Below are 25,531 nucleotides of genomic sequence, written 5' to 3' on the forward strand. Positions count from 1 at the left end.
CGCACTGGTATAGTCACCCATTTTATTTCAAAGCCTACTAATCGAGGATCAGTTGAAGTATGTGGAAAAGCAGTTAATCGGGTTGGAGGCCTTGGTATGGAAATACCGTGTGTTTATATTTTTGACGGTCCTAGGAAGCACGTGGATTTACTTGAACAATTAATACACGTTGGCAACAACCCAGCAATACGAACGGAGGCCGATGGTGATAGTGGCAAGCATAAGACGTCAAAGAGGAAGAAGGCTACAAGCAAGGAGTGTAGCAAAAGACCAAGAAAGTGAAACGTTTGTGTAAGCGTATCAGGCAGAAAACTTTATATAAGGACTGCAGACTGGGTAATGCACCGGAAGAAAGAACTGGTCAAACGCGTCATGCTATTTTGCCACTGTTTCATTTAGTAATAAAATTGTATTAACCCGCCGAAATCTGTCATAATTTGACCAGGGTACAAAATCTCTAATTAGCACATAATCATGACAATGACAATAGACAATGCACAGATACAAACAGTGTCCGTAAAGCGGGGTTGACGATGTATAAGAGTTTGTCGCTCAGGACACAGAAAAGTGTCTGTTGTCCGTATTAACGGGTGTCCGTAATAAGCGGGTTAATTTTAGAAAAAATATATGAGCTTTTCGTCGGGGAAAACGAAACTGTCCGTAATATCGGGGTGTCCGTATTAAGCGGGTGTCCGTAGAGCGGGGTTCCACTGTACTCTTTAATAATAACAGATTTCACTGAGATAAGTCAGAATATAACATTTGCTCTTTAACAATAAGGTCTGGGTTTAATTTAAGTTGGTGGGCCTGAACTGAATACATGTACATGTATACACCCCTGTATTTATTCTTAGTCAACATTGTGATGGGGATAAATTAATAAAAAGGCTCAATAAACTAAAATAAAATAAAAGTTTGCTGCGTTCTCAAATCACTCAAGTGAGATAAGCATACATTTGCCTTAATCTTATAGGTCCTGACATGTAGGATATTTTTTAAGTTCATCTTGCAGTTAATCACCGATATCTTTTAACTTCTTTCCAGCCTGCCGTGCAGTTGTTATTTGAGTCGTCACACAACGCTTCTCTCTACTAACGGAAGAAGGGAGAAGAATTGCGTGACAGCCGCAAAAACGGCTGCAGAGGAGACGAAGACAAGCTATGCAGAGTATCAGAGCGCATTATCAAAGCCAAGGAGCTCATATGACTCCTGTCCATCCTTTTTACTATAACTCCTTAGCAGAATGTGCCCAAATCGTTGGCACACCCAAACAGATTTGGTAGTCCGGCAGGTTGTCACACCCCGTCGGTAGTCACGTGCTAAGAATTTGCCATATCACGTGGGGAACGTACAGTTTAAAAACTTCCGTTTTAACTGATTGTGCCCATAGCGATTTGACAATGGCGACCAAGAGCAATCTCTCCGCTGTGCTTCGTAAAGTGGACGATCTATGCTTGGTACGAATACGTTATGTTATCTGCTGTATCTATATTCAGAAGGTTCTATGCTTTGTGTAGCTCTTTGTAACAATGTCTATTAATTTAACAGGAGGAACGCCCAATCCCAGAACCTGGCAAGGGCGGTAGGTGTAATCGTAGTTCTTGTTTATAGCTTGTTGTTAAATTTTGCTCTTGGATTCCAGTAAAAATCAAATTTATTGGTTTTTATTGAGCTGTAGCATTTGAAACGGCAAGAGCCAGAATGCATTACTTGCAGGGCTTTTTGTTTGCGTGTATACCACTGTTGAACACGATCAATTATTAGGGACTTTAAGCAAATCGCTACCGCTGGCGCTGATACGGCTGCCGGAAGTAAACTTCCCCCAAAATGAGACACTGCGCATGTACGTTCAGCCGAAGCGTGAAATCTGACTACGTGAGTCGGGATGTTTTGCCGTAGTATCTACTACGCCCGGGCGGGGGGGGGGGGGGGGGGGGCACTTCCATATAAGGACTATGTAGGTATGTGCCACTGTGAAGGGTATGGTTTTCAAGCAGTTTACTCTAGGATAGGGTATATAAATCAGAGCATTGAGTCTAGAATAGGGTATCATTTTTCACAAAACTGACTAGTTGGTTGAAGATTTTATCTAGACTAAGGAAACCAGGAATTGCCACTCAAAAATATAAAAAATCAAATCAGCAAGTTTAAATTTATGCAAATCAGCCCCAACAGTGTCAATAGATGGGGGGATTTGGGGAGTTTACAGAACAGAACTTTACCTGAATACATGAACACATCTTTAAGGAAAAACTCTGACGTCCATTTGAGAAGTACTAGAAATTGTAATTTAAATTTATTATGCCCCTCTCACAGAAACGCCTCTGAGGGAGGACGCACTTTCGCCGCCAGAACTATTAAAGATTGGAACAGTTTACCCCGGTCTTTAAAAACAGAGAAGTCCGTTAAATCGTTTAAGGCTAAATTATGTAATACTATTCTTAACTCTCAGAAAACTGATGGAATTTTTTAACTCTTATTATTCGTAGTATGTTTGAAATTGTAAGTCCAGTTTATTATTTGTAACCATTTTTAATAGTGACTTAATTAAGTATTTTATTGTAAATAATATCGTATTTTAGCATTCTAATTATTTTAAGCTGAGGGCCCCAAGTTTATCAGTAACTTAAGTTACTGTCACAGGTCACCCTCATTAAATAAAGTCTTTCACTTCACTTCACTTCAGATTGCGCCAAAGTTGCTTCTCATAAGCTTGTAAATCCGTATCCTGAATTTACGATGAGTTTTGGCAAAGGTGTTGGAATGGTGAAGTGAGTCAAGTGAAATATTCGTGTTGAGCACAAGGTTGTTTTTCCTCGGTTAAGTTTGCTTTGAGGGTTTAGTGAAGATGTTTTATATCTACTAGATAACTATATGATGCTGTTTTGCTTCTTTGAGTATTGATATATTTGTGGTCATTCGCTTTCACTCAGAAATAATCTCTTCATCCTAGGAAGGTGAATAACGGCCATCGTCCTTTGAGCGAAGCCATTTGGCCGTGAGAAACTAAATAAAAGAAATTTTAAACTCCTTAGCCGATGTTCCTTTCATCTTTGTATTTCGCTTTACTCGCTAAACTTAAAATTTGGAAGACCACCAAGACGTACTATCCCCAGACCTTTTCAGTCACGGCAGCCGTAGTAGCACCAGCCCTACTGATTTGCTTAAACTCCCTAATACGTGACATAGTGCTGTTGTTGATTGTGTTACGATTTTAGTTGTTTATCAGCCGACAATGTAGGTATGAGAACTTGTTCTAAGTGCTATGCGCTTAGAACATAATTGAAATAAAAGTGGCTTACCATAGTTTTGTATTGCGGCATTTTGATGTCTCTGAGTTCCTGTGTTTATACCTGCTATCACATCACGTGAAAAAAAATAGACGCATTTTTCCCAGCTTGTTACCAGAATTCATCTTAATTAATTCAAATTCATGTTATATTTTTTTGAAAAAACTTAACTTCATTCCATTTCTCTCCAAATTAAAGAGGTGCAAATTGCAATGCATGCTGTTGGAATCTGTGGTTCAGATGTGCATTACTGGAAGAAGGGAAGGATTGGGGACTTTATCCTCACAGCACCTATGGTTCTTGGGCATGAATCAAGTGGAATAGTGTCTGCTCTTGGTGAAGGGGTTACAGACCTCAAAGTTGGTAAGTCCATTATGCCCACTATTATCAGTTACATACTGCTTTTCAATAAGGGGCCATGTATTCTTCAGGGTGAGTAGAACTGAAAGAAATGCGATGCAATATTGATAATGATTTAAGTACAATGTAGTCTTGAAGCAGTTATGTAAATCGCATTGTAAGCAGTGTAAGTCATTGTATGTTGTGTTCCCTGGGTGGGGTTGTGTCAGCATTTGCATTGTAAGTACAGTGCAATGTAACCATGTTGTAAGTATTTGCAAGAGACCAAATTGTCAAAGGTGGTAGTAATTTGTACTGTAAGTACATGTAGTTTCAGTTTGGTGTTATGCTGTTTGCAAATAAAATTAATATAACTAAAAAGTGTTGATCTCATTTGTTCAATCATTTTTGTGGGCTGCAAGGTGACAGAGTGGCCATTGAACCAGGAGTCGGCTGTCGGATGTGCTCCTTTTGCAAGGAAGGTCGTTACAATTTATGTCCAGAAATGAAGTTTGCTGCTACGCCTCCATATGATGGCTCACTGTGCAGATACTATGTTCACGCTGCTGACTTTTGTTATAAGTAAGTTATGATTCAGATTATCCTGCACAGTCATCCCCAAAAGGCTTTAAACCAGTCTAAACAACCACTGAAATGAAGATACTTTGCAAATTATTAGATATATTTGATTGTTACCAGGGATTTCATTAACGGTCGGACACCCTGCAAATTGGGGGGTTGTCAAGACGATTTTGCTTGCCTGGCTAGACCATCTGGAGGAAATTTTTTCTTATAATAGAAGTTCAGTTTAAATAGTTTCACTCGCCTGTGAAAACTAGTTGCCCTCCTGCTGTTAATGAAACCCCTGTGTTACAGTTTGTATAATGTATATGATTCAAAACCATGGTACATTCATTTGGTAAATACTTTCGCACTGCACAATAGGAACAATCTGATTTTGAGTCCATGCAATGCTAAGCCACTCTAAATAGCTTGAGTGCAAAATGGATACCCTAAATAAGGATGACACTGTGCCTGATGTAGTGATTCCACTCCTTTAGGCTTCCTGATCATGTATCACTTGAGGAAGGAGCTCTCCTTGAACCACTCTCTGTTGCAGTACATGCTTGTCGTAGGGCTGGTATCTCCATTGGAAGCAATGTATTGGTTTGTGGAGCTGGTAAGGAGTTGTAGCTTAATTAAGATGGCATACTGGTCAATAAATCTGTCATCAAAGTACTGGCTACTATTAGTGCCAGAAATAATAAATCTGTTTAACAAGATAATTTGGTTTTATCAACTGGGTTGATAAATTATGTGAATCGGCCACCGAATCTCTTTACGGTGGCCAATTCACATTATCAACCCGGTTGATAAAACCAAATTATCTTGTTATAATCCCCACCGACACAGCACCACAGTTTCTTTAGAAACGTACCCCCTCTATTCATTTTCTTAACTTACATGTGTTTTGCTGTTATGATATTTGTAGGTCCAATTGGTTTAGTGAACCTTATGACTGCCAAAGCTTGTGGTGCAAGCAAAGTGGCCATCACAGGTGAATGCTGTTATTGTTAATTACCGGCCATGTTTGTTTATAAGTTGTCCATACTAATAATCATTACCTGCCAACTTTTAACCTGAGATTTTTTAACCTGAGAGCATGGCTTACATGACACAAGCATGACTGTGGAATTCAAGATGATTTTATGATTTTTATTTATATATTTATTTATGTTTTTTTTGGGGGGGGGAGGGGCAGTGATGACATAATGGCAAGAGAGCTTGACTGCCATTAATATAGCCAGGTTCATACATTTCGGTTTTGCCTAGCTCCTGTCAATCAAGGGGTTTTCTCTGGGTACTCTGATCAGTTTTCCTCCCTGGAAAAACCAACATTTCCAAATTCCATTTTGACCTGGATAGTCAGCCCTGTGTGAACACCAGCTTGGACTGATTTGGCTTCCTCTCCAAATATAAATATTGTAATTTACAAGCATGTTTAAATACTTCTCCTTGAATACAACATTCTTTGTGAAGGTCATAGTTTAATTAAGATTTTCTTTCAGACACTGCTCACTTCTTGGAACACATGATGCCGACTTGCCTAAAGATATCTTCAGACTTGTTTTTGTGCCAAATGGAAGTTTGCTTTGATCAACAAAGACACCTAATTAAGAACATCAATCTACTCTAAGTGATCAACTGTCAACTGCTTGTCTTTCAGATCTTGATGAAGGCCGGCTAAATAAAGCCAAGGAACTTGGTGCAGACTATATCATCAAAGTAGATCCTGGCAAAGATAGCCATGCCTTGGCTAAGGAAGTTGTAGATAGCCTGGGATTGGCTGATCAAAGCATTGAATGCACTGGAGCCGAGTCTAGCTTTCATACAGCAATTCATGTTAGTTGACCCTTTGATGTTTCTAAAAGTAATGATTATCAACTGTTCCCTTTGTCATATAACAGCGACAACAAAAAGTTATCAATTTGGGACAGGACTAAGATGTAACACCAAAACCTCATAACCAAAGATTAAAGAATGAGGGAATTGAAATATAGGTCACTGGGTTATCAAAAGCAGCCAGTTGCTGGCAATAATCATCATCTACTTTTGAATGATTTCAGCCTGGTACTCTGTTGAGCTGTGCGTCTCAACCACCTATCCCAACTTCGAAGCCTTCAAAGACAATCATGGGGTCATAACTTTCTTGGATAAATTTAATGTCATCATTTGCCAGTACTTATGCCCTCTCCAACCCCCTTCCCCTGTAGCAGGTGATAAGCAAAACTATTCTACATTCAATACATTTATTTGTTCACTCACATTGTCTGCAATTAGCACAGCAGTGCTAAGTCTAGCATTTGTGTTTTTATTTCTATTTTTTTATTACATTTTATTCCTCTTCATTTATTTGTTTTACTTCTCTGTAATATGCATCGTCATTCTTTAATGTTTAGGCAACCAAGTCAGGAGGGACACTTGTGGTAGTTGGGATGGGGAAGGCAGTTGTGCAATTTCCCATTGTGGATGCTTTGGTTAGAGAAGTGGACATCAGAGGAATTTTTCGATATGTTAACTGGTAAGCTGAATATGGTGATATCACCTTTGTGTGGTTCAAATGGAAAATTTGTTGGTATTCCCTTACTTGGGTCATTATTCGGACGATCACACAATACGAACTACTGATACTCCTGGGTTCAAACCATTTACTATGCTACGTTCAGTTGGACGACAGAGCGAACGACTTGCGAACAACTACATCAGTTCGGTAAGTACTGTCAGACGAATACGCCAACAACTTTGGTTCAACCACCGCTGCAAAGACCAGGGTCTCGTTCCGGCCGGACTTAAACTTAAGTCTCCGTTGAACACACAAGAGGCCATCCAGATCGTCAAATCCACCTGTAGACGTCTGGTCAACGCGCGGATAAACGACTGTCACAGAAGACTTAACTACTGCAACGATAAACTACGACGACAACTTGATAAACTTAAACAACTGTTGCCGACTAACTTACTTGACACTGTTATGACAATCGCCGACAGGCGAGCCGACAAAACCACAGACCACGTTCGTACTGAACAAGAACGAAAACTGACGACACTTCAACGCAATAAAAACAGAAAACGACCGAAAACTGACGATAACTGGGTAAGGAATATTTCTTCCCGTCCCTTAGACAAAACCGAGACTCACGTACTGTCCTACGGACTAAGACACTCAGTGACGCCTAAACGGATACCGACCGAGTCTATTGTATCTAGTGTTGAGGCGGTTCTGTCTCGTCAACGAGACTTATCAGAATCTGCCAAGGATAACATCAGAAGCAGAATTGCTTCCACGGTACAATCAGCCTCTATACTTGACAATAACTTGACAAAAGACGAACAACAAGCAGTGAAACGACTGAAAAACGACAACAACATTGTCATACTACCAGCCGACAAAGGACGTGTCACTGTTGTTATGGACAAGACTGACTACTTTGACAAAATGGACGCACTTGTTAACGACAAACAAACTTACGAAGAACTTAAACTCGACCCGACGCCAACACTTCAAAGTAAACTTAACAGCAAAATACTTACGCTTAAAAAGACTGACGCTATTGACACTCAACGCTACTATCGACTGAGGTGCTCAGTACCTCAACCACCGAAACTTTACAGACTGACGAAACTACACAAGCCTGGTATACCGATGCGACTTATAGTGTCATTCTGTGGGTCCCCTACGTATCAACTGTCTAAGTACTTGACGACCATACTGCAACCCCTTACTGACAAATCGAGACGCAAACTACAATCTACGGAGAACTTTATTGACGCTATTAAGACAGTACAGATACCCGACGACTACAAACTTGTGTCTTGATGTGAAATCACTGTTCACCAGTATTTCACTTCAATTGGCATTACAGTGTATCGAGACCGCTTTGCAACAATCTACTGTTAAACTACCGTTACCGACAGAAGACATCATGGACTTACTGAACCTTTGCCTTACATCGACTTACTTTCAGTACAACGGTAAACACTACAAGCAGTTGCATGGAAGAGCCATGGGGTCGCCTGTTTCTGTCGTTGTCGCAGAAATTGTGATGCAACACGTGGAGGAACGCGCCCTTACAACTTGCCGACAAACGATACCGCTTTGGTTACGCTACGTTGACGACACCTTTACCGCCGTTCACAAAGACGAAATTGACGATTTTCACGACCACCTAAACGAACAGAACGCCGACATCCAGTTTACTAAAGAGATCGAAGAAAATGGAAAACTTCCTTTTCTAGACTGTTTGGTAAGCCGCGATAACAACGAACTACGAACGACAGTGTACAGAAAACCGACGCATACCGAGAGATTACTTGACGAATCATCCTACAACCCGACTTCACACAAAGCCACGACTATAAAGACTTTGACGAGACGAGCGCAACTAGTTTGTGACACACCGAACAGCTTACGTGACGAAAACAGATACCTTGAACGTGTTTTTCACAAAAACAACTACAACGCTGACTTTATTAGACGAAACATTTACCGACCTACTGAAGCTGACGCTACGAACAGGAACCCTACACCTGTTACTACAGTGACCATACCTTACATTAAGGGCACTTCTGAGACCATCTCACGGATCCTGCAGCCCTACAACATCCGTGTAGCCCACAAACCTACAACTACGTTACGACACTTACTGACTAATGTGAAAGACAGAGACGAACCTAACAACAGACAGGGAGCAGTTTACAAGATCAAATGCTCCGACTGCCAGGCTTCCTACATTGGTGAGACTGGCAGAAACCTTAACACGAGACTGACTGAACACAAACGAGCCACGAGAAATGATGATGCCAACAATCACATTGCTGTACATCATCAACTGACAAACCACAACATTGACTGGGACTCTGCTCAGTGCTTAACCTACAGTGCAAACTATTTTCAACGACTGACTCTGGAAAGCTGGTACACTAACCTAGAACAAACGCCTCTTAACAGATGTCAACAACTACCGGCGCCTTACAAACGACTTATCCATGACGGAAACGAAACCGACAAACGGACTTCTAACAGACCGACTTAACAATACACGGACCAAAAACCGACCTATTTGACTAACAATAGACGGATCGAAACCCACCAATGACTGATGACAAACTTTACACGAGTCTTTCAGCCAATACCATCATGGCTATACTGACCAATCACGTTCAACGGACCAGACTTACAACATCATCGACTGACAAACACTATTCACTTGACTCTGAAGATGACTTCCGCTCAGGTTGTCGAAACGTCAGTCACCAACAACAGTTCTTTTCAGAACTACACTCACCCGGACGATCACACTATACGAACTACTGATACTCCTGGGTTCAAACCATTTACTATGATAGGGCATTATCTCCCATAATGCCCTTGGGCCGATTATGGGCCTGCAAAGACAGAGTATAAAGCAATGCAGGAAAATCTCAAATCTCGACCTTGCCATAATTGACCTTGCTATCGCTCAGTCAGTACAGCATGGTCTCGGTTTGAGATTTTTCTGTTCATACCTCAAGTAGTTATTATAATTTTATTTTTTTGTGTGTCACAGCTACCCTACAGCCTTGGCACTGATTGCATCTGGAGCAGTGAATGTCAAACCACTTATGACTCATCACTTCAAACTGGAGCAGTCTCTAGATGCCTTTGAGACCTCTAGAACCGGTGCTGGAGGAGCAATCAAAGTTGTCATCCACTGCAATGAGGGATACCAGATATAATAAAAAAATTGATATCTCAACAGTTTTCTAATACATAGTTTTTTTCAAGGCAAGCAATGTAGTTTTCAATACCATGGTATCCTTTATTTCAAGTATTTTGGCAGAAAGATCGGACTATAAAATATTTGTCGCCTTTTAACACCTTGAGTTGTGGGACTGCAAAATGTAAAATCGAACTGATCTCTTTTTAGTCATACCATGTTTTAGAATTCTCATAAAACCAAAATATCACTTTGATATAGGAGAAGTGAGAACAGTCTTAGACAACGTCAAATAGTTATTTTTATATGGAACAGGCATCATAAAAGGCTCAAGTTGTGTGCTTGTTGTTTAGGCTTTGGTTGTCGATAAACAACTTGGGACCAGTCTGAAAAATCTATGAGCCGGGTGACTGAGAGTAAGAGTGTGCACTTGGTAGAGACAAAAGGACGGAATAGTCCTCTAAGTTAATGCTTAGTCGACCTAGCTTTACCTGAATTTAGCTAAATTGAAGCTAGTGGCTTAGGAAACTTTCCAAATTAAAACGTAGCGTTTCAAGTAAATTATTGACTAGGAAAAAAGTGGTAATGGATTTTATTTTGGAGGTATCTTGGTCTTGGGTTATTTATTATAAATAAGATGAACATATAATTAAACAAAATAAACTTTGACAAGCTATCCCATTGTGTGAACTTTTTTGCATGCTCACTACTTTCAGTTAGCTAAAACATGTACCAGACTAGTACTGTCTATGTCGGCCAATCCATCTTGATAAAATAAAAATGTCCCCAATGTAATTGTAGAGAGAAGAAAGGGATCAATCTTGCTGTGTTGCATCAATCTCAGCAAACAAAGGAACCTATTGCCTTCATTCTGTTTGAAACAAGTCATCTTAAAACAACAACAAAACTTATCAATAAATGCTACAGTTTGTCACTCCAGGTTGAGTAACGTAAAGAGTGCAACCACGAGGAATTCTTCGAAGAATTTTTCGCGTGCACGTGTGCAGCCGTGCTTTGCCTCACACGAACGTAGTTTTTTGATACAATGTTAATACTCTTTAAACATGAAATGATTCAAAAACGAATCTCAACTTTAAAAAAAAAAAACGACAACCAACACCACATGAAAGTACGGCTCTTAACTACAGCTTTCACTTGAATGGTATCTTGCATAACATAGTAAACAACATCACACGAGAGCATAGCTTTATTTGAATGGTTAAACACAAGGGTTCCATCTAAAGAAGACAAGTTAGGACAGGATTAATCGAATTAGTTCACTTATGCCCCAACCGCCACGTCATGCATGAGAGCGCGCGCTAAGCAACAAAATGAACAATGATAGGGCAGATGACCATTGCTATAGCTTTGCCTGGATTTAACGATCTTGGACGTTCGGTGACCCCTACTTTTCTTTCTAGAAACAGATTTTATTCACAATTATCCCCACATTGTCCAAAAATGAACAAAAAATCAATGTGGGAAGTTAAAAGAATTCAAGATTTCCGTCCACGGGACATCGAATCCTGCCACCTTTCGGCTACAAGGCGCGTGAAACTATGGTCGCTAAATGCGAACTTGGTCTTTAAGGAACCTGACCAGTTGATTAAATTCACTTAATAGGTCCACTTAAACAATATTTGGGAGAGAACATTTCACTTCAAAGATCTAATTGCGATATTTTTGGGCTAACAGACACTGTGGCCTTATTCGCTAACGAAGCCCGATTTTGTTCAGATTTAGGATGTTATTCCGGGCATGTTCTCTCCAAAACAAAGTCGGTGACCCTCCATTTTTTTTTTTTTTTTTGACATTTCTGACATAATTAACTCATCATCTAACAGTGGTAAACGTCTCAGAAAAAAATCAATGTTGGAAAGTTTTCGCGCAAACGTCCGAGTTAGATTATTCGCTCTCGATTTCGTTGAAAACTCTATCTAAATCCTTTTCACAGACGCGAAGAAGCGGCTGTCATTCTGTTCAAAACCGCACACTGCCTCCCTACTCAATATCTACAACAGAATAGATAGTGAGTAGCATAGCCAATCAGAGAACAGCATTCGTGATAGAACGCTAGAACTAATTCATGATAGTTGATATCTGCTATTTGTCGTCTAACATCACTTGTGTAGAATAAACCCATATTAGTAGCGATTGATGTCGCTGCTAGACGCGAAAGCGTTAAATTTGGAAAAGAGAAATGTCCTGTATTGCAGGTAGAAATCTCGGGATTTCCGTATGAAGCACATCTAATAAAGCGGATAAAACGTTTGGCACCTTTCCTAACAGGTATCGATCGTTTTCAGGCTTTTTCGGTACAAAAAAAAAAACAGATTAGTTTGCCATGATAAAACGGCTTCCGTATCGCTGCGGACGGTATGTCGAAACAAACAGCGCAGAACGATAGACCCTTTGCACGATCCGGTCACATGGTACAAAATCACACATGCTGGTGAGCAAGTTGCGCAGTGGGACTTCCAAACCAAAGGCAGGTCCAGGTGTACTGGTACGAATTGCATTGTTTTGGAAGTCCCACTGCGCAACTTGCTCACCAGCATGTGTGATTTTGTACCATGTGACCGGATCGTGCAAAGGGCCTATTTCAAGTGTAAACCATTGCAAAAACGTGAGAGGACTGGGATGAGTTTCTTATATTGATTAAATTGAAAATCTAAACATTTCAACTGAAATGTTGCTGAATGAAAAGCTACCCAATCAAGTTTGAGAGTTTTCAGCGGAAAATTGTCCAAATGGGAGCCTTGCAAAAGTTGCAAGATTCCATACAAACCCTTACAATGTTGTGGCCTGTCTACCCAACCCATACAAACTCTCTATTTTAGGTGATATTTGAAGAGCTATCATTTTGCCATTTTCCTCCTCTAAATACTTCTATTCTTGCTTAAGACTCTCAAATTCAGTTGATCTTTCATTTAAATATCTTAGTTTTTCAAACAAACGGAAAACAACCATACTCTTTCCCAGTCCTCTCACGTTTTTGCAATGGGCTATTGAACCACTAAAACAAAACATTGAACTAAGCGTGTTATGCGTGCAGGTTACCGGAATTTGGGGAAAGGCATGGGTTAATTGCGAGAATCGGAAGTGAGAGAAAGATACTTTTGGAGTAAGACGCCACTTTATTAAATAAACGTTTCTTAACCGAAAAGCTAGACAAAGTCCGTCGTCCGTGACGCGCGAAATCCTGGGGGCGAGGAGCGCTCCTCGCCCTCAGGATTTCGCGCGGCATTTTTTCTTGCGGTTTTCTTTCGCGTCACGCGCGACAGACTAAGCGAAAGAGGGACTACTCGTAGTCTACCGAAAAGCTTGATAAAAGTCACATTCAATAATACATTCCTTTTCTACGAAGCACAACTAGAACACGGAAAGAACACTGAAACATAAAACAAAACCCACCTTTAGGCTAGCCGTTGCTTCTGTGCTTCATAATGCATGATGTAATTAAGACTTTTAATAAAATTATCATGCCTTCTTCAGGCAGAACGTTTTCAACTAGTGTTGTTAGTGTTTTAGAAACCTGTTAGTGCTGTTACTGTTCTAGAATGCTGAGCTACTAGATTATAATCAAACAATCGATGTTCAATGTCTTTGGCATTAATTAACACCGTTAAATTTATGATAACTGGATAAGACGGAAACCACAAAGATCAAAACATTTTGATAATCTGAAAGAAGAACTAGGTTATTCAAGGGTAGATAACTGTATATTTACGTTTTAGGCCAAACTACGCATTCCAATATCTATACATTACCTCGTCATTAGTTGGGAGAATTTGATTACACAATGACGCAGTTCCCCCTATAGAGTGTGTTCATTGTCACGTAATAAAAAATAAAATCAAAAACCATTCAGTGGATAATGTCAAGAAATTGTGATATTATAGAAGATAAATAAAGAAGACAGTTCTTCAAGTTTAAGATGTGTGCGTTGTCCCAAAGTTGAGATATTCTTCGAAATGTTCCGCGCAAAATTATAGAGTCTAGTATGGAGCCGCTATGTTGGGGAACCTCCTTAGTCCTCCAATATGGCGGCTGGAAAATAGTGTAAACATCTGGAACTTACTTTGGCTATCTAGCCGACTGATTATCTGAACCGAACCATAAAACATTTACACGAGTACTTTTCCTAATACTTTAACTCCAAAATGCATATTTTTCGACAAACGCGGTCTCCCCAAACGTAGATTCGCCTTTAGCCATTTCCACGTAGCTGGTGAAAGATGGCAACACAGTGTTCAGTCACGAGGACCTTATTGAGCCTTTTATTTCTTTCCAAGGTCTTTTGAGGTTGGGGGTGGCGAGGTAAAGCTTATTTTATATTATAAGTCAGTTACGGAACATATAAAAGAAATAGAGAGGAATAATTTTAAAATGTAGTATTGTTCAGTATCATATGGCTGGTGTTCGTAACAGGTAGAGCGGTTTTCAATTGAGTCAGGGGCACCCAACGACCGTTTTCTCTCTAATGCTGTTAGATGCTGTTTTAGGCTATCTGGAGTACTTTTAAAGCTCTGTAGGTTAATTTTAGGTTGCACTAAAAAAATTTTATCTGTTCGGATATTCTAGGGGAACTTGAGTATTCTCGAATTTATTAGGGCTTTTTTGTCCATTTCCCGAAAACCTTAGGTCTTATCGCCTTTCCGAAAATGATAGCTGACCTTTTTTCGGTACTCAAAACGACATTTTCAACAGTCCGAAAACAACAGACATTAAATTTCTCATATCACGAAAGTTCGAGGTGCCAATTCTCTCAAGAAAATCAGAGGGGATTAAAGGCCTTCCGAACAGATAATTTACCGAAACGATCCGTTGGGTGCCCCTGTTGAGTGTGGAAAGTAATTAGGTAATTACTTTGGTTTTGGTCGTACTATGATTTGACATTGGTTGCGTAGTCTAAATGATAAATAATTTGTTTGGTTTTATTGTCAATGCTTTATTTAGAGAGAGCGAGAGATACTGATTCCAAACCACTACGTTATCTCATCAAAACTGTGACAGTAAAAATGCCGTAAAAATTACCGCTTTCCGCTAGCAGGCCGTAAGACTGCAGAATTCCAAACTTTTTAATAAAGACACCAGTTCAAAATTCGTTATCATATTGCAGGGTTTGTTTGTCGAAAAAGAAAAGAACTTTACACCTCGAATACAACCACCATAATTACGGCATAGCACATACTGTATAAAATGATCATGCGACATTGCACCTTCACAAAAGTAGTAGCATAATTATGCAAAGTATCATTTGGTCTAAAAAAAGATATAACGAAAGTAAACAAACAACTTATAACCATCGATAACGTTCAAATCGACCGAAAATGACAGTCGTAATGCGTTTGCCCATAAAACTCCACCAACTCTGAAACTTCACAACTCTGATTTGAAGCCCATTAACTGTTTAATTAACTGTTTACCTAAACAGCAATAATTCAAGCAAGTAAAGGCGATACCTGAATAATAAATCAAGTGCTTTTGTGTCCACGAAGAAGAGAAACGAAACTAAGTCATATTGATGAAAATATTTATTTTGGAGGAATGTAATCTCGCCTATCGTGATTTCCTCATCGCTTCCTTGAATAGGCGGTAGGGTTGCCGTCGCCTTGCAATAAGATTATTGACTGCGGAATACTCGGGAAGTTAGAAACTTCTGTTTCCCGGGGACTTTTTCTCTTACGGAATTAAGATGTTCCGGAATCATTTAAAAACCCTATTCTTTTCTACTTTAGCAACCACGAAAATAAATACATGTAACAGTCTCCACCGCGTATCTCTGTCTTAGTTTTGTTTTCAGCCTATATCCCTCAATAAAAAATGCTTCTGATACTGGACTTTCCGCGAGACATCGTCAATACACTCTAGCATGAACTGCCCAACTCTTACCGAACTTAGTCGTGTAGTACACAAAAATCAACCTTTACATTCACAAAAACTAGGACAAATAATATGAGTAGTTCCAGGTTGCGGTCATAAATTTCAATCTTTTAAACTAACAGCAAAACACTTCGATTTGGTACGGGAGACTTTCATACTCTAACAAACTTTTCAAGTTTAACTCCATCACTGTTAAATGTTTGCATTGAATTCTTTTTTTATTTTTTAAAAAGTAATAAATAGTGTTTTTTTTAAAAGTATCTCGAATTAAACTTTAAAAACCGTATTTGTAATCTTGATTGGAAACGTTAAAACTGTTCAAATTTATCCATTATCTCAAGGGCGGAGCAGTAGTAGCCCAGGGGCAGCATCGGTTATCGCGTCATCGGGTAAGTTAAGACCTGCTGGAAAGGGTGAATTAGTGGATGGGTTACTTGCGCTGCATATGTCATCTCCTCCAGAGTAAAGAGTAAAGAGTAAAGAGTAAAGAGTAAAGAGTAAAGAGTAAAGAGTAAAGAGTAAAGAGTAAAGAGTAAAGAGTAAAGAGTAAAGAGTAAAGAGTAAAGAGTAAAGAGTAAAGAGTAAAGAGTAAAGAGTAAAGAGTAAAGAGTAAAGAGTAAAGAGTAAAGAGTAAAGAGTAAAGAGTAAAGAGTAAAGAGTAAAGAGTAAAGAGTAAAGAGTAAAGAGTAAAGAGTAAAGAGTAAAGAGTAAAGAGTAAAGAGTAAAGAGTAAAGAGTAAAGAGTAAAGAGTAAAGAGTAAAGAGTAAAGAGTAAAGAGTAAAGAGTAAAGAGTAAAGAGTAAAGAGTAAAGAGTAAAGAGTAAAGAGTAAAGAGTAAAGAGTAAAGAGTAAAGAGTAAAGAGTAAAGAGTAAAGAGTAAAGAGTAAAGAGTAAAGAGTAAAGAGTAAAGAGTAAAGAGTAAAGAGTAAAGAGTAAAGAGTAAAGAGTAAAGAGTAAAGAGTAAAGAGTAAAGAGTAAAGAGTAAAGAGTAAAGAGTAAAGAGTAAAGAGTAAAGAGTAAAGAGTAAAGAGTAAAGAGTAAAGAGTAAAGAGTAAAGAGTAAAGAGTAAAGAGTAAAGAGTAAAGAGTAAAGAGTAAAGAGTAAAGAGTAAAGAGTAAAGAGTAAAGAGTAAAGAGTAAAGAGTAAAGAGTAAAGAGTAAAGAGTAAAGAGTAAAGAGTAAAGAGTAAAGAGTAAAGAGTAAAGAGTAAAGAGTAAAGAGTAAAGAGTAAAGAGTAAAGAGTAAAGAGTAAAGAGTAAAGAGTAAAGAGTAAAGAGTAAAGAGTAAAGAGTAAAGAGTAAAGAGTAAAGAGTAAAGAGTAAAGAGTAAAGAGTAAAGAGTAAAGAGTAAAGAGTAAAGAGTAAAGAGTAAAGAGTAAAGAGTAAAGAGTAAAGAGTAAAGAGTAAAGAGTAAAGAGTAAAGAGTAAAGAGTAAAGAGTAAAGAGTAAAGAGTAAAGAGTAAAGAGTAAAGAGTAAAGAGTAAAGAGTAAAGAGTAAAGAGTAAAGAGTAAAGAGTAAAGAGTAAAGAGTAAAGAGTAAAGAGTAAAGAGTAAAGAGTAAAGAGTAAAGAGTAAAGAGTAAAGAGTAAAGAGTAAAGAGTAAAGAGTAAAGAGTAAAGAGTAAAGAGTAAAGAGTAAAGAGTAAAGAGTAAAGAGTAAAGAGTAAAGAGTAAAGAGTAAAGAGTAAAGAGTAAAGAGTAAAGAGTAAAGAGTAAAGAGTAAAGAGTAAAGAGTAAAGAGTAAAGAGTAAAGAGTAAAGAGTAAAGAGTAAAGAGTAAAGAGTAAAGAGTAAAGAGTAAAGAGTAAAGAGTAAAGAGTAAAGAGTAAAGAGTAAAGAGTAAAGAGTAAAGAGTAAAGAGTAAAGAGTAAAGAGTAAAGAGTAAAGAGTAAAGAGTAAAGAGTAAAGAGTAAAGAGTAAAGAGTAAAGAGTAAAGAGTAAAGAGTAAAGAGTAAAGAGTAAAGAGTAAAGAGTAAAGAGTAAAGAGTAAAGAGTAAAGAGTAAAGAGTAAAGAGTAAAGAGTAAAGAGTAAAGAGTAAAGAGTAAAGAGTAAAGAGTAAAGAGTAAAGAGTAAAGAGTAAAGAGTAAAGAGTAAAGAGTAAAGAGTAAAGAGTAAAGAGTAAAGAGTAAAGAGTAAAGAGTAAAGAGTAAAGAGTAAAGAGTAAAGAGTAAAGAGTAAAGAGTAAAGAGTAAAGAGTAAAGAGTAAAGAGTAAAGAGTAAAGAGTAAAGAGTAAAGAGTAAAGAGTAAAGAGTAAAGAGTAAAGAGTAAAGAGTAAAGAGTAAAGAGTAAAGAGTAAAGAGTAAAGAGTAAAGAGTAAAGAGTAAAGAGTAAAGAGTAAAGAGTAAAGAGTAAAGAGTAAAGAGTAAAGAGTAAAGAGTAAAGAGTAAAGAGTAAAGAGTAAAGAGTAAAGAGTAAAGAGTAAAGAGTAAAGAGTAAAGAGTAAAGAGTAAAGAGTAAAGAGTAAAGAGTAAAGAGTAAAGAGTAAAGAGTAAAGAGTAAAGAGTAAAGAGTAAAGAGTAAAGAGTAAAGAGTAAAGAGTAAAGAGTAAAGAGTAAAGAGTAAAGAGTAAAGAGTAAAGAGTAAAGAGTAAAGAGTAAAGAGTAAAGAGTAAAGAGTAAAGAGTAAAGAGTAAAGAGTAAAGAGTAAAGAGTAAAGAGTAAAGAGTAAAGAGTAAAGAGTAAAGAGTAAAGAGTAAAGAGTAAAGAGTAAAGAGTAAAGAGTAAAGAGTAAAGAGTAAAGAGTAAAGAGTAAAGAGTAAAGAGTAAAGAGTAAAGAGTAAAGAGTAAAGAGTAAAGAGTAAAGAGTAAAGAGTAAAGAGTAAAGAGTAAAGAGTAAAGAGTAAAGAGTAAAGAGTAAAGAGTAAAGAGTAAAGAGTAAAGAGTAAAGAGTAAAGAGTAAAGAGTAAAGAGTAAAGAGTAAAGAGTAAAGAGTAAAGAGTAAAGAGTAAAGAGTAAAGAGTAAAGAGTAAAGAGTAAAGAGTAAAGAGTAAAGAGTAAAGAGTAAAGAGTAAAGAGTAAAGAGTAAAGAGTAAAGAGTAAAGAGTAAAGAGTAAAGAGTAAAGAGTAAAGAGTAAAGAGTAAAGAGTAAAGAGTAAAGAGTAAAGAGTAAAGAGTAAAGAGTAAAGAGTAAAGAGTAAAGAGTAAAGAGTAAAGAGTAAAGAGTAAAGAGTAAAGAGTAAAGAGTAAAGAGTAAAGAGTAAAGAGTAAAGAGTAAAGAGTAAAGAGTAAAGAGTAAAGAGTAAAGAGTAAAGAGTAAAGAGTAAAGAGTAAAGAGTAAAGAGTAAAGAGTAAAGAGTAAAGAGTAAAGAGTAAAGAGTAAAGAGTAAAGAGTAAAGAGTAAAGAGTAAAGAGTAAAGAGTAAAGAGTAAAGAGTAAAGAGTAAAGAGTAAAGAGTAAAGAGTAAAGAGTAAAGAGTAAAGAGTAAAGAGTAAAGAGTAAAGAGTAAAGAGTAAAGAGTAAAGAGTAAAGAGTAAAGAGTAAAGAGTAAAGAGTAAAGAGTAAAGAGTAAAGAGTAAAGAGTAAAGAGTAAAGAGTAAAGAGTAAAGAGTAAAGAGTAAAGAGTAAAGAGTAAAGAGTAAAGAGTAAAGAGTAAAGAGTAAAGAGTAAAGAGTAAAGAGTAAAGAGTAAAGAGTAAAGAGTAAAGAGTAAAGAGTAAAGAGTAAAGAGTAAAGAGTAAAGAGTAAAGAGTAAAGAGTAAAGAGTAAAGAGTAAAGAGTAAAGAGTAAAGAGTAAAGAGTAAAGAGTAAAGAGTAAAGAGTAAAGAGTAAAGAGTAAAGAGTAAAGAGTAAAGAGTAAAGAGTAAAGAGTAAAGAGTAAAGAGTAAAGAGTAAAGAGTAAAGAGTAAAGAGTAAAGAGTAAAGAGTAAAGAGTAAAGAGTAAAGAGTAAAGAGTAAAGAGTAAAGAGTAAAGAGTAAAGAGTAAAGAGTAAAGAGTAAAGAGTAAAGAGTAAAGAGTAAAGAGTAAAGAGTAAAGAGTAAAGAGTAAAGAGTAAAGAGTAAAGAGTAAAGAGTAAAGAGTAAAGAGTAAAGAGTAAAGAGTAAAGAGTAAAGAGTAAAGAGTAAAGAGTAAAGAGTAAAGAGTAAAGAGTAAAGAGTAAAGAGTAAAGAGTAAAGAGTAAAGAGTAAAGAGTAAAGAGTAAAGAGTAAAGAGTAAAGAGTAAAGAGTAAAGAGTAAAGAGTAAAGAGTAAAGAGTAAAGAGTAAAGAGTAAAGAGTAAAGAGTAAAGAGTAAAGAGTAAAGAGTAAAGAGTAAAGAGTAAAGAGTAAAGAGTAAAGAGTAAAGAGTAAAGAGTAAAGAGTAAAGAGTAAAGAGTAAAGAGTAAAGAGTAAAGAGTAAAGAGTAAAGAGTAAAGAGTAAAGAGTAAAGAGTAAAGAGTAAAGAGTAAAGAGTAAAGAGTAAAGAGTAAAGAGTAAAGAGTAAAGAGTAAAGAGTAAAGAGTAAAGAGTAAAGAGTAAAGAGTAAAGAGTAAAGAGTAAAGAGTAAAGAGTAAAGAGTAAAGAGTAAAGAGTAAAGAGTAAAGAGTAAAGAGTAAAGAGTAAAGAGTAAAGAGTAAAGAGTAAAGAGTAAAGAGTAAAGAGTAAAGAGTAAAGAGTAAAGAGTAAAGAGTAAAGAGTAAAGAGTAAAGAGTAAAGAGTAAAGAGTAAAGAGTAAAGAGTAAAGAGTAAAGAGTAAAGAGTAAAGAGTAAAGAGTAAAGAGTAAAGAGTAAAGAGTAAAGAGTAAAGAGTAAAGAGTAAAGAGTAAAGAGTAAAGAGTAAAGAGTAAAGAGTAAAGAGTAAAGAGTAAAGAGTAAAGAGTAAAGAGTAAAGAGTAAAGAGTAAAGAGTAAAGAGTAAAGAGTAAAGAGTAAAGAGTAAAGAGTAAAGAGTAAAGAGTAAAGAGTAAAGAGTAAAGAGTAAAGAGTAAAGAGTAAAGAGTAAAGAGTAAAGAGTAAAGAGTAAAGAGTAAAGAGTAAAGAGTAAAGAGTAAAGAGTAAAGAGTAAAGAGTAAAGAGTAAAGAGTAAAGAGTAAAGAGTAAAGAGTAAAGAGTAAAGAGTAAAGAGTAAAGAGTAAAGAGTAAAGAGTAAAGAGTAAAGAGTAAAGAGTAAAGAGTAAAGAGTAAAGAGTAAAGAGTAAAGAGTAAAGAGTAAAGAGTAAAGAGTAAAGAGTAAAGAGTAAAGAGTAAAGAGTAAAGAGTAAAGAGTAAAGAGTAAAGAGTAAAGAGTAAAGAGTAAAGAGTAAAGAGTAAAGAGTAAAGAGTAAAGAGTAAAGAGTAAAGAGTAAAGAGTAAAGAGTAAAGAGTAAAGAGTAAAGAGTAAAGAGTAAAGAGTAAAGAGTAAAGAGTAAAGAGTAAAGAGTAAAGAGTAAAGAGTAAAGAGTAAAGAGTAAAGAGTAAAGAGTAAAGAGTAAAGAGTAAAGAGTAAAGAGTAAAGAGTAAAGAGTAAAGAGTAAAGAGTAAAGAGTAAAGAGTAAAGAGTAAAGAGTAAAGAGTAAAGAGTAAAGAGTAAAGAGTAAAGAGTAAAGAGTAAAGAGTAAAGAGTAAAGAGTAAAGAGTAAAGAGTAAAGAGTAAAGAGTAAAGAGTAAAGAGTAAAGAGTAAAGAGTAAAGAGTAAAGAGTAAAGAGTAAAGAGTAAAGAGTAAAGAGTAAAGAGTAAAGAGTAAAGAGTAAAGAGTAAAGAGTAAAGAGTAAAGAGTAAAGAGTAAAGAGTAAAGAGTAAAGAGTAAAGAGTAAAGAGTAAAGAGTAAAGAGTAAAGAGTAAAGAGTAAAGAGTAAAGAGTAAAGAGTAAAGAGTAAAGAGTAAAGAGTAAAGAGTAAAGAGTAAAGAGTAAAGAGTAAAGAGTAAAGAGTAAAGAGTAAAGAGTAAAGAGTAAAGAGTAAAGAGTAAAGAGTAAAGAGTAAAGAGTAAAGAGTAAAGAGTAAAGAGTAAAGAGTAAAGAGTAAAGAGTAAAGAGTAAAGAGTAAAGAGTAAAGAGTAAAGAGTAAAGAGTAAAGAGTAAAGAGTAAAGAGTAAAGAGTAAAGAGTAAAGAGTAAAGAGTAAAGAGTAAAGAGTAAAGAGTAAAGAGTAAAGAGTAAAGAGTAAAGAGTAAAGAGTAAAGAGTAAAGAGTAAAGAGTAAAGAGTAAAGAGTAAAGAGTAAAGAGTAAAGAGTAAAGAGTAAAGAGTAAAGAGTAAAGAGTAAAGAGTAAAGAGTAAAGAGTAAAGAGTAAAGAGTAAAGAGTAAAGAGTAAAGAGTAAAGAGTAAAGAGTAAAGAGTAAAGAGTAAAGAGTAAAGAGTAAAGAGTAAAGAGTAAAGAGTAAAGAGTAAAGAGTAAAGAGTAAAGAGTAAAGAGTAAAGAGTAAAGAGTAAAGAGTAAAGAGTAAAGAGTAAAGAGTAAAGAGTAAAGAGTAAAGAGTAAAGAGTAAAGAGTAAAGAGTAAAGAGTAAAGAGTAAAGAGTAAAGAGTAAAGAGTAAAGAGTAAAGAGTAAAGAGTAAAGAGTAAAGAGTAAAGAGTAAAGAGTAAAGAGTAAAGAGTAAAGAGTAAAGAGTAAAGAGTAAAGAGTAAAGAGTAAAGAGTAAAGAGTAAAGAGTAAAGAGTAAAGAGTAAAGAGTAAAGAGTAAAGAGTAAAGAGTAAAGAGTAAAGAGTAAAGAGTAAAGAGTAAAGAGTAAAGAGTAAAGAGTAAAGAGTAAAGAGTAAAGAGTAAAGAGTAAAGAGTAAAGAGTAAAGAGTAAAGAGTAAAGAGTAAAGAGTAAAGAGTAAAGAGTAAAGAGTAAAGAGTAAAGAGTAAAGAGTAAAGAGTAAAGAGTAAAGAGTAAAGAGTAAAGAGTAAAGAGTAAAGAGTAAAGAGTAAAGAGTAAAGAGTAAAGAGTAAAGAGTAAAGAGTAAAGAGTAAAGAGTAAAGAGTAAAGAGTAAAGAGTAAAGAGTAAAGAGTAAAGAGTAAAGAGTAAAGAGTAAAGAGTAAAGAGTAAAGAGTAAAGAGTAAAGAGTAAAGAGTAAAGAGTAAAGAGTAAAGAGTAAAGAGTAAAGAGTAAAGAGTAAAGAGTAAAGAGTAAAGAGTAAAGAGTAAAGAGTAAAGAGTAAAGAGTAAAGAGTAAAGAGTAAAGAGTAAAGAGTAAAGAGTAAAGAGTAAAGAGTAAAGAGTAAAGAGTAAAGAGTAAAGAGTAAAGAGTAAAGAGTAAAGAGTAAAGAGTAAAGAGTAAAGAGTAAAGAGTAAAGAGTAAAGAGTAAAGAGTAAAGAGTAAAGAGTAAAGAGTAAAGAGTAAAGAGTAAAGAGTAAAGAGTAAAGAGTAAAGAGTAAAGAGTAAAGAGTAAAGAGTAAAGAGTAAAGAGTAAAGAGTAAAGAGTAAAGAGTAAAGAGTAAAGAGTAAAGAGTAAAGAGTAAAGAGTAAAGAGTAAAGAGTAAAGAGTAAAGAGTAAAGAGTAAAGAGTAAAGAGTAAAGAGTAAAGAGTAAAGAGTAAAGAGTAAAGAGTAAAGAGTAAAGAGTAAAGAGTAAAGAGTAAAGAGTAAAGAGTAAAGAGTAAAGAGTAAAGAGTAAAGAGTAAAGAGTAAAGAGTAAAGAGTAAAGAGTAAAGAGTAAAGAGTAAAGAGTAAAGAGTAAAGAGTAAAGAGTAAAGAGTAAAGAGTAAAGAGTAAAGAGTAAAGAGTAAAGAGTAAAGAGTAAAGAGTAAAGAGTAAAGAGTAAAGAGTAAAGAGTAAAGAGTAAAGAGTAAAGAGTAAAGAGTAAAGAGTAAAGAGTAAAGAGTAAAGAGTAAAGAGTAAAGAGTAAAGAGTAAAGAGTAAAGAGTAAAGAGTAAAGAGTAAAGAGTAAAGAGTAAAGAGTAAAGAGTAAAGAGTAAAGAGTAAAGAGTAAAGAGTAAAGAGTAAAGAGTAAAGAGTAAAGAGTAAAGAGTAAAGAGTAAAGAGTAAAGAGTAAAGAGTAAAGAGTAAAGAGTAAAGAGTAAAGAGTAAAGAGTAAAGAGTAAAGAGTAAAGAGTAAAGAGTAAAGAGTAAAGAGTAAAGAGTAAAGAGTAAAGAGTAAAGAGTAAAGAGTAAAGAGTAAAGAGTAAAGAGTAAAGAGTAAAGAGTAAAGAGTAAAGAGTAAAGAGTAAAGAGTAAAGAGTAAAGAGTAAAGAGTAAAGAGTAAAGAGTAAAGAGTAAAGAGTAAAGAGTAAAGAGTAAAGAGTAAAGAGTAAAGAGTAAAGAGTAAAGAGTAAAGAGTAAAGAGTAAAGAGTAAAGAGTAAAGAGTAAAGAGTAAAGAGTAAAGAGTAAAGAGTAAAGAGTAAAGAGTAAAGAGTAAAGAGTAAAGAGTAAAGAGTAAAGAGTAAAGAGTAAAGAGTAAAGAGTAAAGAGTAAAGAGTAAAGAGTAAAGAGTAAAGAGTAAAGAGTAAAGAGTAAAGAGTAAAGAGTAAAGAGTAAAGAGTAAAGAGTAAAGAGTAAAGAGTAAAGAGTAAAGAGTAAAGAGTAAAGAGTAAAGAGTAAAGAGTAAAGAGTAAAGAGTAAAGAGTAAAGAGTAAAGAGTAAAGAGTAAAGAGTAAAGAGTAAAGAGTAAAGAGTAAAGAGTAAAGAGTAAAGAGTAAAGAGTAAAGAGTAAAGAGTAAAGAGTAAAGAGTAAAGAGTAAAGAGTAAAGAGTAAAGAGTAAAGAGTAAAGAGTAAAGAGTAAAGAGTAAAGAGTAAAGAGTAAAGAGTAAAGAGTAAAGAGTAAAGAGTAAAGAGTAAAGAGTAAAGAGTAAAGAGTAAAGAGTAAAGAGTAAAGAGTAAAGAGTAAAGAGTAAAGAGTAAAGAGTAAAGAGTAAAGAGTAAAGAGTAAAGAGTAAAGAGTAAAGAGTAAAGAGTAAAGAGTAAAGAGTAAAGAGTAAAGAGTAAAGAGTAAAGAGTAAAGAGTAAAGAGTAAAGAGTAAAGAGTAAAGAGTAAAGAGTAAAGAGTAAAGAGTAAAGAGTAAAGAGTAAAGAGTAAAGAGTAAAGAGTAAAGAGTAAAGAGTAAAGAGTAAAGAGTAAAGAGTAAAGAGTAAAGAGTAAAGAGTAAAGAGTAAAGAGTAAAGAGTAAAGAGTAAAGAGTAAAGAGTAAAGAGTAAAGAGTAAAGAGTAAAGAGTAAAGAGTAAAGAGTAAAGAGTAAAGAGTAAAGAGTAAAGAGTAAAGAGTAAAGAGTAAAGAGTAAAGAGTAAAGAGTAAAGAGTAAAGAGTAAAGAGTAAAGAGTAAAGAGTAAAGAGTAAAGAGTAAAGAGTAAAGAGTAAAGAGTAAAGAGTAAAGAGTAAAGAGTAAAGAGTAAAGAGTAAAGAGTAAAGAGTAAAGAGTAAAGAGTAAAGAGTAAAGAGTAAAGAGTAAAGAGTAAAGAGTAAAGAGTAAAGAGTAAAGAGTAAAGAGTAAAGAGTAAAGAGTAAAGAGTAAAGAGTAAAGAGTAAAGAGTAAAGAGTAAAGAGTAAAGAGTAAAGAGTAAAGAGTAAAGAGTAAAGAGTAAAGAGTAAAGAGTAAAGAGTAAAGAGTAAAGAGTAAAGAGTAAAGAGTAAAGAGTAAAGAGTAAAGAGTAAAGAGTAAAGAGTAAAGAGTAAAGAGTAAAGAGTAAAGAGTAAAGAGTAAAGAGTAAAGAGTAAAGAGTAAAGAGTAAAGAGTAAAGAGTAAAGAGTAAAGAGTAAAGAGTAAAGAGTAAAGAGTAAAGAGTAAAGAGTAAAGAGTAAAGAGTAAAGAGTAAAGAGTAAAGAGTAAAGAGTAAAGAGTAAAGAGTAAAGAGTAAAGAGTAAAGAGTAAAGAGTAAAGAGTAAAGAGTAAAGAGTAAAGAGTAAAGAGTAAAGAGTAAAGAGTAAAGAGTAAAGAGTAAAGAGTAAAGAG

General features: G+C 35.6%; 1 protein-coding gene across 1 annotated transcript; it reads left to right on the top strand.

Moving 5' to 3' along the window:
- Nucleotides 1–1,093: 1,093 nt before the first annotated feature.
- Nucleotides 1,094–10,562, top strand: LOC110044437 (sorbitol dehydrogenase-like). The gene is made up of 9 exons (XM_020749987.2): nucleotides 1,094–1,457; nucleotides 1,549–1,582; nucleotides 3,489–3,653; nucleotides 4,052–4,211; nucleotides 4,691–4,809; nucleotides 5,122–5,187; nucleotides 5,857–6,032; nucleotides 6,590–6,711; nucleotides 9,737–10,562. Exons 1-9 carry the CDS (start codon nucleotides 1,401–1,403, stop codon nucleotides 9,903–9,905), a joined length of 1,068 nt encoding a protein of 355 aa, XP_020605646.2. The 5' UTR covers nucleotides 1,094–1,400; the 3' UTR covers nucleotides 9,906–10,562.
- The last annotated feature ends 14,969 nt before the right edge of the window (nucleotides 10,563–25,531 follow it).

The sequence above is a fragment of the Orbicella faveolata genome, unplaced genomic scaffold (genome assembly GCF_042242905.1).
Source record: "Orbicella faveolata isolate gen_17 unplaced genomic scaffold, um_ofav_v1 contig_12, whole genome shotgun sequence".
Taxonomy (NCBI): domain Eukaryota; kingdom Metazoa; phylum Cnidaria; class Anthozoa; order Scleractinia; family Merulinidae; genus Orbicella; species Orbicella faveolata.

Coding starts and splice junctions, on each gene's coding strand:
- LOC110044437 (XM_020749987.2), top strand. CDS start 1,401: ATGGCGACCAAGAGCAATCTCTCCGCTGTGCTTCGTAAAGTGGACGAT. Junction 1,583..3,488: donor CCCAGAACCTGGCAAGGGCG/GTAGGTGTAATC, acceptor TCCAAATTAAAG/AGGTGCAAATTGCAATGCAT. Junction 6,712..9,736: donor ATTTTTCGATATGTTAACTG/GTAAGCTGAATA, acceptor TGTGTGTCACAG/CTACCCTACAGCCTTGGCAC.